The 13,244-nt window shown below is 39.2% G+C and overlaps 1 protein-coding gene across 16 annotated transcripts in view; it reads left to right on the top strand.

The window, feature by feature from the left end:
* Bcas3 (BCAS3 microtubule associated cell migration factor) overlaps positions 1–13,244 on the top strand; it is a 481,230-nt gene that overhangs the window by 25,208 nt on the left and 442,778 nt on the right. For all 16 annotated transcript variants that reach the window (XM_090351166.1, XM_090351162.1, XM_090351164.1 and 13 more), the window contains exon 6: positions 12,634–12,715. In XM_090351166.1, the coding sequence (XP_090207292.1) occupies positions 12,634–12,715 (82 nt within the window). The remainder of the gene's footprint in view (positions 1–12,633; positions 12,716–13,244) is intronic.

Below are 13,244 nucleotides of genomic sequence, written 5' to 3'. Positions count from 1 at the left end.
GGTTTGGGTTTCTTAGTTTCTATTCCTTTTTTTTTGAGATAGGAATCATAGAGAGCCATCCTTATGTTTATTACATTTTTTTTGAATTTGTATGTTTATAAGAACAGGATTATATGATTATTAGAAAGCATGCGAAGAGAGTATGAGTTCAATGAAAATCTTCTGGTAACGTAAATTCTAAAAGCTGCAGCTGGGAGCATGGCCTAGTGGTTGAGTGTCTACCTAGCATGCCTGAAGCCCTGGGTTTGATTCTTTGGTAACAGATATATGGAAAAAGCTGGAAGTGGTGCTGTGGCTCAAGTGGTAGAGCACTAGCCTTGAGAAAGTCCAAGGACAGTGCTCAGGCCCTGAGATCTGAAATGGCCAAAAAAAAACAACAAAAAAACCCAACAACAAAAATCAAAAAAGAAAAAAAACCCTCTGAAATCTGCTCTTAATAAAGATTGATCTGGCAGTGTTATCTTTAGAAAATAAGGAGAAATGAAAAGCTTATAAGGCTACTTAACGTTCTCTCCTGTTGCCTGAAAGTTAGATGCTACATGCCTGAACTAAATTTGTCATAAAAGGACTATAAAAAGATAAAACAATTTAGATGAGAGGGAAAAATGAGATGACATAATTCTTGAATAAATAGTTTGATCATTTGATTTATATGTTAAAACTTATAAAAGAATAAACAAGCCGGTGTGGTGGCTCATGCCTATAATCCTAGCTACTGAGGAGGCTAAGATCTGAAGATCAAGGTTCAAAGACAGCCCTTGGCACAAAAGGACCTGAGACTCTTATCTCCAATTAACCTCTAGAAAATGGGGAGTGGGGCTTGGCTCAAGGGTAGGGTGGTGGCCTTGAGCTGAAGAGCTCAGGGACAGTGCCTAGGCCGAGTTCAAGCCCCATGACCCACAAAAATGAATAAACAGCAGTATATTAATTTCTGAGTGATGAAGAGATCTCATTTAAAACTTCAGTGAAGCATCAGGTGTGATGGCACAGTCATGCAGTCCCATCTACTTGGGAAGAGAAGATGAAGCAAAAAGATCTAGTTCGTTTTTTTTTTTGGCCAGGGAATAAAAGCCCAGAAGGCTAGAGACGTGGTAGTAATAGTACATGCCTATAATCTCAGTACTTGGGAGTCTCAGTCAGGAAGATTAGCTTATATAGCAATACCTTGTCTCAAAAAAAGAAAAGGAAATAAACTCAAGATTTTACTTTTGTAAGTCTTTGGATGTTTTCCTGTACATTTTTCTATTTAGATATATTCTTAGGTTTTATATCTACTTTGAAGTATTTAACTTTTAAATGAAAATACAAGCATCAGAGCATTTGGAAGTGGTAGTTGTGTTTTAGCCTCAAAATTTAACATTTGTCATGTTTTCAAGGATGTAACACTAGGTGTCGCTAACACACTGGTATAAGAGAAGAGAAACAATTCTTTGAAAGGAAATCTTTACCCTAAAGCTTTTAGTATAGGTTTTACACACGAAAAGTTTTAGAACAAATATGCTATGGCATATTTGAGGCAAATACCAATTATTCTATTATTTGTTAGAAGTTGGTTGACAGTAGACCTTGCCATGTTAAAATTGTTTGCCAGGAAAGAGTTTTATAGGTTTCTTTTGGAACTGTATAGTTTGTGATTGAGTATACTGGGAAGCGGAGAAGTGTTGGTGCTCAATCCAAAAATCGTGTTTGTTGAAATTTGAGCCTTATTTTGTTTTTTTGTTTTTTTTTTTCCATTCTCTTATTACGGAAAGAGAAGTAATAGAGTGAAAGAAGTGGAGCTCTGGCTTAAGTGGTATAGTGAACAGAAATGCTCAGGGACAGTGTCCTCGCCCTGATTTCAGGCCCCTAGGACCAATACATACACACACAAAAATAGAACTGAGAGGCTTATTGATAATGGTGAAAATATCTTTCCTATAGTGTTTTCCTGCCCTCCCCTCCCCCCCTCTTTCTGTGCCAATCCTGGGGCTTCACCTCACTGCCTGGGCACTGTCCTTGAGCTTCTTTTTGTTCAAGGCTATCATTCTACCATTTGAGCTACAGTGCTGCTTCTCGTCTTTTCTGTTTATATAGCCGAGGAATTGAACCCAGGGCTTCCTGCATGTTAGGTAAGTACTCTACCACGAAACCATATTCTCAGGCTTATAATATGTTTTTTAATGGTTTCATTTAAGACAAGTGAAGTCTTACATGTAAAATAATTTTTTCTTCTATTTTGATCTTTTTTTTTTGTTTTCTGGTCCTGGGCTTGTGTTTAGGGCATGAGCACTGTCCTTAGGTTTTTTCAAGGCTAGAACTCTACCACTTGAGCCACAGCACCACTTCTGGCTTTCTTCTATGTATATAGTACCAAGGAATCGAACCCAGGTCTTCATGGATACTAGGCAAACAATCTACCACTAGGTCAAACTCCCAGCCCTTTTTTTCTGTTTTAATCATGCTATTATGCAAATTTTGATTAGATATTTCATGAATTTGAAATCTTTTTTTTTTTTTCTTTTTGCCAGTCCTGGGCCTTGAACTCAGGGCCTGAGCACTGTCCTTGGGCTTTTTCCTCGAGGCTAGCGCTCTATCACTTGAGCCACAGCACCACTTCTGGCTATTCTATGTATGTGGTATCAAGGAATTGAACCCAGGTCTTAGTGTATGCTAGGCAAGCACTTTTACCACTAGGCCAAACCCCTGACAGACTTTTTTGTGTGAATTTTTTTTCTTTTCTTTTTTGGTGCTAGTGTTTGGACTTGAACTCTGGGCCTTCCATTCTCACATGACTTTTTTACTCATAGCCGCCTCTCTACCACTTGAGTCATATAGCTCCAGTTCTAGCTTCTTGTTGGTTAAGTGGAAGTAAGATTCTTGTACATTTGTCTACCTGGGCTGGCTTCAAACTACTTTTATCAGATTTTAGTCTCCTGAGTAGGTAGAATTCTAGGTCTGAGCACCTGGCTTATAAGGTGCTCCACCACAGTGGGCATATTACTTGAGAATATTACAGTGAGAATATTACTTGAAGGTAGCCTGAATTACAAACCTGTGGAGTGTATTTTTTACTTGTTGTTAAGTTCCATTTAACTTTACTATTGAAGTATAAGTATATAAAAGGAATTATATATATCCCATGTCTTTTCATGGAATAATACCTTGTAGATTTTAATGCTAAATAACTGTTATATGGAGTAACTCAGATTAGATTATAGTAGTTATCTTCAAAAAATAATTACAGCATAGATGCTATAAAATGCACATATCCTATGTTTTGCCATTGTATGTGTACATGTGAGTGTGTGAAAGACAAGTTCTTTAAGTGCGTATGCTTGTATATGAGTATATACACAGGAAATGTAACCTCCTTGGGAAGAAAGTATAAAGTACATTTTCTTTCTTTCTTTCTTTTTTTTTTTTTACCAGTTCTGGGGCTTGAACTCAGGGCCTGATCACTGTCCTTGGGCTTTCTCAAGGCTAGAGCTCTACCACTTGAGCCACAGCACCAATTCCAGCTTTTTTTTATGTATGTGGTACTGAGGAATCGAACCCAGGTCTTCATACATGCTAAGCAAGCACTCTACCGCTAGGCCAAACTCCTGGCCCCTTACCAGTAACATCCTGCAATTAGCATTCCTCTTCTTCAGGGCAAAAAGGCACTATTCTGAACACAGATTAGTTTTGCATATATTAAACTTCATATAAATTGGTGCACACAATTTATAGTCACTGTCTTTTGCACAGTGTATATTTTAGATTTTCCTGTTTAATATGTGATAAGGTATTATCCTATTAAAGATGCAATAGAGTAATGAATTAAAGACAATACAGCTTGCATGCCTGAGTGATTGTGATGTGTTTATGACAGCTGCTAGGTCAACACTCTCTCTAATGGTGTTACATTGACTTGTGAACACCTTCCAGTCTGCCTTCAGGCATGTATGTCAGCCTAGTCTGAGTGGTTTTACATTAACATCCACCCCAAGTCAGATCTTTTGACTACAGAAGTGTTAGTTGCAAATGGAAGATACCATTAGAGCAGCTTCAAAGGACTGGAATGATATTTGAATTGGTGGGTGCTGAAGTAATGGCTGGGGTTTTGAAGTGTAATGTCTAAATCAGTGTAGGATAACTGAAGGAACGTGTGAGTCCAAACTGCTGTTCTTTGATCTTCCTTCAGAAAATCAGGCTGAAGCGAAGAGGTTAAAGTTGCCTTAAAATACTTAATGTGTGTTTAAAACTTGGAAGTATGGAAATATGATTACAAGTTCCATTCATTATTTATGTTCTGTGGTTCTTCATATTGTTCTTGAAACTCACTTCCTTTTTGCTTCAAGTTTTGTATTTTATATTTAATGTCAATGTAAAAATATAGACTGAACTTCAGTCTCCTTTATGTGGTTAGCAAATATCTGTTCTATAAGTTGTTAGTCCTCTCAAATATGCATTTTAGGTGGTTTTTGTGGTTTGCATTTTTTTTCCTTGATGGTATACAGAGTAGGTTACAGAGACACTGACATACTGGCATTAACTGAATCATTTGTGGTTAGGAAGGCAAAAATAAAACAAAAAACTTGTTCCCTTGTTCCCCTTAATTTTAGGAGCTTTCAAAGGACTGTTCTTTACTATTACGAATACATTCCTTTGAGCTGTGGCAAAAACTTTTTTAACGTTGTAGAAATAGAATTGTTAACACATAAAATAAAACCCCATTAGTAACTTACTAGAGAAAAAAAATAATGCCTGGAGCCATTCCTGCCTAGAATCCTAGCTACCAGGAGGCTAAGATCTGAAGATCATAGTTCAAAGCCAGCCAGGGAACAACAATCCATGAGACTCATCTCCAACTACCAGAAAAACGGAAGTGGTGCTGTGGCTCTACATAGTAGAGCGCTAGCCTTGAGGTGAGGAGCTCACGCCTGTAAACCTAGCTACCCAGAGCTCAGGGACAACACCCACGCCCAGGGTTCAAGCCCCATGAACAGAAACTAAACCAAAACAACAACAACAACAAAAAACCAAAAAGAATGCTGGGTGTGATGATGATGTAGTAAATATTAGGTATAATCAAGAATCACAGTATCTTGATTTTTTTTTTTGTTTCCTTTCTGAATTCCTTTGTATAAAATGATGTCTGCCATGTTTTACTCTCTTCCTTTTATATTATCATCTTTTTTCCCTAATTAAAAATGGATGTGGGTGGCTCAGGTCTATAATCCTGGCTACTTAGGAGGCTCAAAGCTTGCTCTGGCTAAAAGGTCTGTGAGATTCTTACCTCTAATTTACCACCAAAAAAAGCTGGAAGTATACTTGTAGCTCAAGTGAAGAAGACTAGCCTTCAGCACAAAAGCTCAGAGACAGCAACCTAGGCTTTGAATTCAAACCCCAACATTAGTGGGTGCACGCATATCACACACACACACACACACACACGGGTCATGGGGCTTGAACTCAGCTCCCCCCCCCACGGGTCATGGGGCTTGAACTCACGCACGCACGCACGCACACACACACATGGGTCATGGGGCTTGAACTTAGCCTGGGCACTGTCCCAGAGCTCTTCAGCTCTAGGCTTCTGCCTTACCCCTGGGCCTGGGCATTATCCCTGAGCTCTTCAGCTCAAGGCTACTGTCCTACCCTTGAACCAAGCTCTATATTCTGTTTTCTAGAGGTTAATAGGAGGTAAGAGTCCTGGTCCTTTTGTGCCTGGGCTGCCTTTGAGCCTTGATCCTCAGATCTCAGCCTCCTGAATAGCTAGGATTACAGGCGTGAGCCATGGCTCCAGCTTTTTTCTTCCCTCCCTCCCTCCCTCCCTCCCTCCCTCCCTCCCTCCCTCCCTCCCTCCCTCCCTCCCTCCCTCCCTCCCTTCCTTCCTTCCTTCCTTCCTTCCTTCCTTCCTTCCTGCCAGTCCCAGTCCCAGTCCCAGTCCCAGTCCCAGTCCCAGTCCCAGTCCCAGTCCCAGTCCCAGGGTTTGAACTCAGGGCCTGAGCACTGTCATGGACTTTTTCAAGGCTAGAGCTCTCCCGGTTGAGTCACAGCACCACTTCTGGCTTTTTTTTTTTGCCAGTCCTGGGGCTTGAAATCAGGGCCTGAGCACTGTCCTTTGGCTTTCCTCAAGACTAGCACTCTAACACTTGAGTCACAGCACCACTTCCGGCTTTTCTGTGTATGGTACTAAGGAGTTGAACCCAGGTCTTTGTGCATGCTAGGCAATCACTCTACCACTAGGCCAAACTCCCAGAAGACCTGGCTATATTTTTTATGCCTTGTTTGACTTGCTAATACTTGCTGAAGATTTTTACATCTATGTTCATGGTACTCCATAGTTCTCTAGTAAGGCATTTTGGTGATTTTTATGGCAATGCAAGCATCATATGATCATATATCAAGTATTCTCTCTTCTTCTCCTGAAAGATATTATAGAAAATTGGAATTTCTTTCTTAAATATTTGGTAAAATTTACCTGTGGTCACATCTAGCCATGGTGCTTTCTGGTATAAATTACTAATTCAGTTTCATGGATATATGCCTATTTAGATTATTGTCAGACCTGGGCATGGTGGCATCTCCCTATAAACCTGGGGGCAGAGGAGGCTAACAGTGATTTGGAAACTAGTCTAAGCTACTTAGGAAAACTATCTTGGAAAAAAGTGGGAGAGGGAAATGTTTCCCCGATTCTGATGCGAGTTTTAGCAGATTATGTCTTTCACAGTGTTCATGTAGGTCATCAAAAGAGTATACATTTCTTCATGGTATCTTTCCTTTTTTAGTTCTGTTATTTGTAATTTCTGTTGTCTCTCTTTGTTAACCTGGATAGAGTCATAAGAATTTTGAACAGTCTTTTAGAAAAAGCAGCTTTTGGGTTCAGTGATATTTCTCTATAGATTGTTATTTTTAGCTTTATTCCATTTCTGGTATAATATGTGTGTTTCTGCTTAATTTTATAAGATGGAATCTCAGACTTTGAACTTCTTCTTGCCCTTCCCACCTCCCTCTACAGTTCTCCCTATCTCCATCTCCTGAGTAGTTGTGATGACAGGCACACATTTGTTTTGTTTTGTTTTTTGACATAGTTTACCATGTTGCCTAAACTTGTCTTGACTTCTTATGTCAGCCTCCTGAGTGCTGGGCCTTCAGATATGTAACACAGTGCCTGGTTTAGAATCACCTCTCTGCAATGTATAATTCAACTATGTGTGCACACGTGTGTGTCCAGGTGCACCAATATTAGTGCTTGAGCTCAGAGACTGGGTATGGTCTCAGAGCTTTTTCTTTTTAGTCAGTTGTGGGGCTTGAACTCTGGGCCTGGGCACTGTCCCTGAGCTCTTCAGCTCAAGGCTAGCACTCTACCACTTGAGCAACTGTGCCACCGCTGATTTTCTGGTGGTTAATTGGAGATAAGAGTCTGACCAGCTTTTATGCTTGGGTTGTGATCCTCAGATCTCAGCCTCCTGAGTAGCTAGGATTATAGGTATGAGCCACTGATAGCCAGCTTAATTTGTGCATTTTTAATTTTTCAATAAGATTTGCAAAAAAATACCTTGCAAATAACAATCTTTCAATTTTAATGTATATAGTTTCTGGTTTTATTGAGCTTTATCTTTATTATTTTTGGTATCAGGTTGAGTTTTTCCTTTTGTAGTCAATCAGGCATCAGTATTTTAGAAACAAGTTTGTTTCTGAGGGCTTGGTGACCTTCATATGCTTTTGGAATTCTCTGAAAGCATTTACATAGTTCTCCCAGAACTTTCTGTATGTGTATTATTGTCTCGGCTGTTGCAATTTCCTTTTGCCATAGATTGAGTTGTGAGCTTCTAAACTTGTATTCCCGCCTCCTTTTTGGTTTGGTATGTAATTTGCATATTTTCACCATGCGAAAGTTATTTTCTATGGTTGGAGAAGATTTTTTTTTCTGCAGTGTGAACAAATCATTCTTTGTTCTCCTTATTGTGCTTCCAAACTGGTACGTCCGGTTTATGCTCCAAACAACAAAAGTCTGTCATCAGAAATTAAAATGCCAGCAAGAACAAAGGCAGAGACCATGCAGAGCTCTTGGAGAGGCTTCTTCTCTGTTTGCTCTTCTCCCCAAGTTACCACAATTGCCAGGAAGTTGGAATACTGCTTGATGTATTCTTGCTTTTTAGTTCTATTCCAGTGTTTGTAGTTATTGACGGTTTAATAATGTACTTATAACTCCTTATATTTCTTTTCAGGACTTACAAAGTCCTCCTCTGAGATTCTTTGCTATTTTTGAAAAGCAAATTTTTTAAAATTTAAATTTATTTTAGTATCAGAGACTGAACTCAGAGTTTCTTCCTTTGAGCTACTCTGATAGCTTTAAATATCTTGCCATCTAGTTGAAAGCCGAATTATCAGTGAACATACTACATAAAAGTATTAGCGATTTAGAATGGTAGCTGAAGCAGATCCTGTAAGGCTATCTACTGTCCCTGTGTCTTTTCTAAAATGTACAAAAGCTCTCTGTATTTACACGGATAGTACTATTGTGTTTTAACATGATGCAGAATTTTCAATTTGGAGAATACTCTTTTGAGATGGTTATTTGTGCCTCACATACAACAGTTTTGAACCATGCTTCTGGTTTCAATATGTTGTATAATTGTGATTTTAATATATTTACAAATATCTTTAAGTGTACGCAATGCCTCTTCCTCATTTCTCCTTTCCAAGCCTATATGTTAGAATTCTAGGAAATTAACCTGGAAGCATGCACAATGGATGTAATTATCATTTTAAATTACTTCAAATTTTTTCTTTCCTTTTGCTGAACATAAAAATAAAGATTGGAATAGGAAGTTAAAATAGAGTTTTTAAATTTGTTTCAAAAGCTTTTTTCCCTGAAGTTTAGTATATTGGGATTTCTAAATATTTATCTATGTGAAATCAAGCTTTTGTGTATTTGTATAAAAATAGTGATAAACTTTTTGTTGTATGTGAAGGCATTCAATATTTAGTATACCTGAATACAGAGGCTCAGTTAAATAGCTTCACTTTTTTTTTGGCCAGTCCTGGGGCTTGAACTCAGGGCCTAGTGGCTGTCCTTGGATACTTTTTGCTCAAGGCTAGCACTGTGCCATTTGAGCTACAGCACCACGTCCATTTTTTCTATGTATGTGGTTTAGGGGAATCAAACCCAGGGCTTCGTGCATGCTAGGCGAGCATGCTACCACTAGGCCACACTCGCAGCCCTAGCTTCATATTTTTAACATTGGGGTTTTATTTGACATAAACGAAAGCAAAATGGCAGACTCCTGTCACATAAGAGAAACAGTACAGAGCCATAGATTTTATGTTCAAATACTCTAATGCATTTCAGGTGCAAATCTCAGAAATATTTTCCATTACTCTAAGGTAAAATTTCATGGTGAATTCTGTGATACTACTTTACAACTTCTTTTTCTTTTTTCTTTTTTTTTGGGTTGGTCATGGGGCTTGAGCTCTGCACCTGGGCACTGTCCCTGAACTCTTCAGCTCAAGGCTACCATCCTACCTTTGAGCCAAGCCCCACTTCCTGCTTTCTAGAGATTAACTGGAGACAAGAGTCTCAGGTCCTTTTGTGCCCGGGCTGGTTTTGAACCTTGATCTTCAGATCTCAGTCTCCTGAGTAGCTAGGATTACAGGCATGAGCCACCACGCCCTGCTTTATTTTTCATTTTCTTAATAGAAATGATGTATTACTTAAGACCAAGTTTATCTCTTGCCTAGTAAATAATTTATTTATATTGCAGGCCGGGAGTTTGGCCTAGTGGTTGAGTGCTTGCCTAGCATGCACGAAGACCTGGGTTCGATTCCTCGGTACCCCACATACATAGCAAAAAGCCAGAAGTGATGCTGAGGCTCAAGTGGTAGAGCTCTAGCCTTGAGAAAGTCCAAGGACAGTGCTCAGACCCTGAGCTCAAGCCCAGGACTGGCAAAAAAAAAAAAAAAAAAAAAAAGTGTATTGCATTTAAAATGTATGCTTCTATTCTTTGTATTTTTTAGTCTTAAAATTTCAGACATTAGTGCTGGGAGCATAGCCTAGTGGTAGTGCTCACCTAGCATGCATAAAGCTCTGGGTTTGATTTCTTCGTACCACATACACAGAAAAAGCTGAAAGTGGTGCTGTGGCTCAAGTGGCAGAGTGCTAGCCTTGAGTAAAAGTGTTCAAGGTCAGTGCCCAGGCCCTGAGTTCAAGCCCCATGAATGACCAAAAAAAAATTTTTTTTCAAACATTAGGTGATTGGAAATAGAAAATTAATGCATCTGTAAGATGATTAAATAGATTACAAAGCTGGGCACAGTGGGTCATGCCTGTAATCCTAGCTACTCAGGAGGCTGAGATCAGAGATTCAAGGTTCAAAGCCAGCCCGGGCACAAAAGGACCCGAGACTCTTGTTTCCAGTAGCCTTAAGCTGAAGAGCCCAGGGACAACGCTCAGGCCCCGTGACCCACAAAAAAAGATTTCAAGACCCACAAAAAAGTTGATTAAATAGATTACATTAATTCATTAATTTTGCCCTTTTATATATGTGTGTTCAAAAAAGAAAGTGTTATTTTTAAATTTGAAAAAGTAAGATGACTAAATAGATTACATTAACTTTGCCCTTTTGTATATGTATGTTCAAAAAAGAAAGGATTGTTATTTTAGATTTGAAAAAAAGTATGATTAATTTATTTGGTGGAAAACTGAACAACACAATGAGTTATGGCTTTTCTAAAACTTAAACTGTGTTTTCAATGAACGAGTGTATACTTAAGAGTGGTAGTTGGGCTGGGAGTTTGGCCTAGTGGTTAAAGTGCTTGCCTAGCATGCATGAAGACCCAGGTTCAATTCCTTGGTACCACATACATAGAAAAAAGCCGGAAATGGTGCTGAGGCACAAGTGGTAGAGCTCTAGCCTTGAGAAAGCCCAAGGACAGTGCTCAGGCCCTGAGCTCAAGCCCAGGACTGGCAAAAAAAAAAAAAAAAAAAAAAAAGAGTGGTAGTGTACAACAGCCATGATTTTCATTCCAAAAATGAAAGATTCCAGGAGCCTTTGTAGAGAGCAGGTACCTAGCTGGCTGCTGTGCTTAGTTTACAGCTTGTATGTTTCATTGGTGATAGGTGGTGCTCTTGTAACACAGTTGGCTCTGGCACTCCTCACATGTTCTTCATCCCAAGTGTACAGGAGGATTTGCTGTTGTAGCCAATAAAGCACTTGTAATAATTGTCAGAAGCAAAATGAATATTTATAGGGAAGAAAAATACAGTTTGCAGCTCTTACATTTGTATAGAAAAGAAGCTGGAAAATCTAAAATATTAGTCTTAAAGGCATCTCTGCAGATTTTTTTTCTTGTCAGTCCTGGGTCTTGAACTCAGGGCCTGGGCACTGTCCTTGGACACTTTTTTTTTTTTTTTTTTTTTTTTTTGCTCAAGTCTAGTGCTCTGCCACTTGAGCCACAGCACCGCTTCCGGCTTTTTCTGTATATGCGGTACGGAGTAATAGAACCCAGGGCTTCGTGCTTGCTAGGTGAGCACTCTACCACTAGGTTACCATCCCAGCCCCTATTGAAGGTTTTTGGTTTTGTTTTTAGCTACCTTTCCTTCTTTGTAGATTTGTAGAGTTATATGATTTACTCAAATATAGCAGATAGTTTTTCCTTTCTTCCTTTTTTTTTTTTTTGGCCAGTCCTGAGGCATGTGGTATTGAGGAATCAAACCTACTGCTTCATGTATGCTAGGCATGCACTCTGCCACTAAGCCACATTCCCACATTCCCAGGCCCTCTGTTTTGTTGTTGTTGCTGTTGTTTGCCAGGCTTGGGGTTTGAACTCAGAGCCCAGGCACTGTCCCTTCACTTTTTTTGCTCAAGGCTAACACTCTAGCACTAGAGACAGTAACACTTCTGGCTTTTTCTGTTCATGTGGTACTGAGGAATCAAACCTAGGGCTTCAGGCATGCTAGGTAGCACTTTACCACTAAGCCGCATTCCCAGTCTTAACATTATTATTATTATTAATCATGAGGCTTGAACTCTGGGTCTGGCCGCTGTCCCTGAGCTCTTCAGCTCCAGGCTAGAGATCTACCACTTGAGCCACAGCACCACTTCTGGTTTTCTGGTGGTTAATTGGAGATAAAGAGTCTCAGACTTTCCTGCCCCGGCTGGCTTTGAACCTCAATCCTCAGGTCTTTGCCTCCTGAATAGCTAGCATTACAAGTGTGAGCTACTGCACCCTGCTTCACAAATACTTTTAGAACAAACATTTCTAGTAACTTGTGAGTCTTACTACAGTGTTTAAGTCAAATTTGCATGTTAGAGAACATTGTCATCATAGCTGTTCTAAAATGGAAAGCATTTATGCAGGAACTATGCAAATGTTCATAGGTTTGTAAGATAAAATTTGCAGATTTCCAGAACAGACTCTTTTCCAAGTGTATACCAAGTGTGGGCTCTAAAATTTTTCTGGGCATGTGTAGAGTGATTTAAGATATCATTACGTTTAAAGGGTTTAACTAGCCTAAAATACTTGTGGATATATGTGTGGCTATTTGTGAATATGTGAATATGTATGAATATTATAGACAAATTATGATAAGATTCAAGAGTTTTTTTCCTAATAATATTGTAACCTGTATTTAATTGCCTATTTTTTTCATCTTCTTTTATACAGATTAGTGGGGAAGCACAGGAGCTATTCTCTGTTCGCAATGGCCCAATTCGAGCAGCTAGAATCTTGCCTGCTCCACACTTTGGTGAGTGTATCCTTTAAAAAACAAAATAAAACAACAGCAAAAACCAACCACATCATGTATTTCTCTTTTGTTCATCTAGGACTACAGACAGCAAAATGATAACTAATGTCTTTTCTCCAAGTGTCCATTCTTTTTACTCTCCTCCCCCAAGATAAAGTTTTAGTTTTGTCAGTTGAGATGGAAATAGGTAATCTTAACCAATTCAATATGGCTATTCACTTTCTGCTGTGGTTTTGATTTATCTTCATCCTCTTTGATCTCAATTTAGCCTCTGCCTTTGCTAGCTCTTTCTTGAAGTCCTCTCCTCTCTTGGTTTTCATGGCATCGTTCTTCCCAGATCACTTCTTTGCTGACTGCTGTCTTTGTTATGCTTCTGGCTTAGTTTTCTTCCCTGGGTATTCCCCAAGTCTCTGTTCACATGCTTTTGCCCTTCTTCTCAGTTATACTCACTGCCTTGGAGAGCTTGGTTTTCACCATTATCTAGGTTACAGAAGACTTTATCTTGCTATGTTTTCCTTAGCTAGGTCAG

Source organism: Megascapheus bottae, chromosome 17 (genome assembly GCF_031878675.1).
Source record: "Megascapheus bottae isolate mThoBot1 chromosome 17, mThoBot2.hap1, whole genome shotgun sequence".
Lineage (NCBI taxonomy): Eukaryota > Metazoa > Chordata > Mammalia > Rodentia > Geomyidae > Megascapheus > Megascapheus bottae.
Note: the sequence above shows the minus strand (reverse complement) of the source record. Positions and strands in the feature narration are given on the sequence as shown.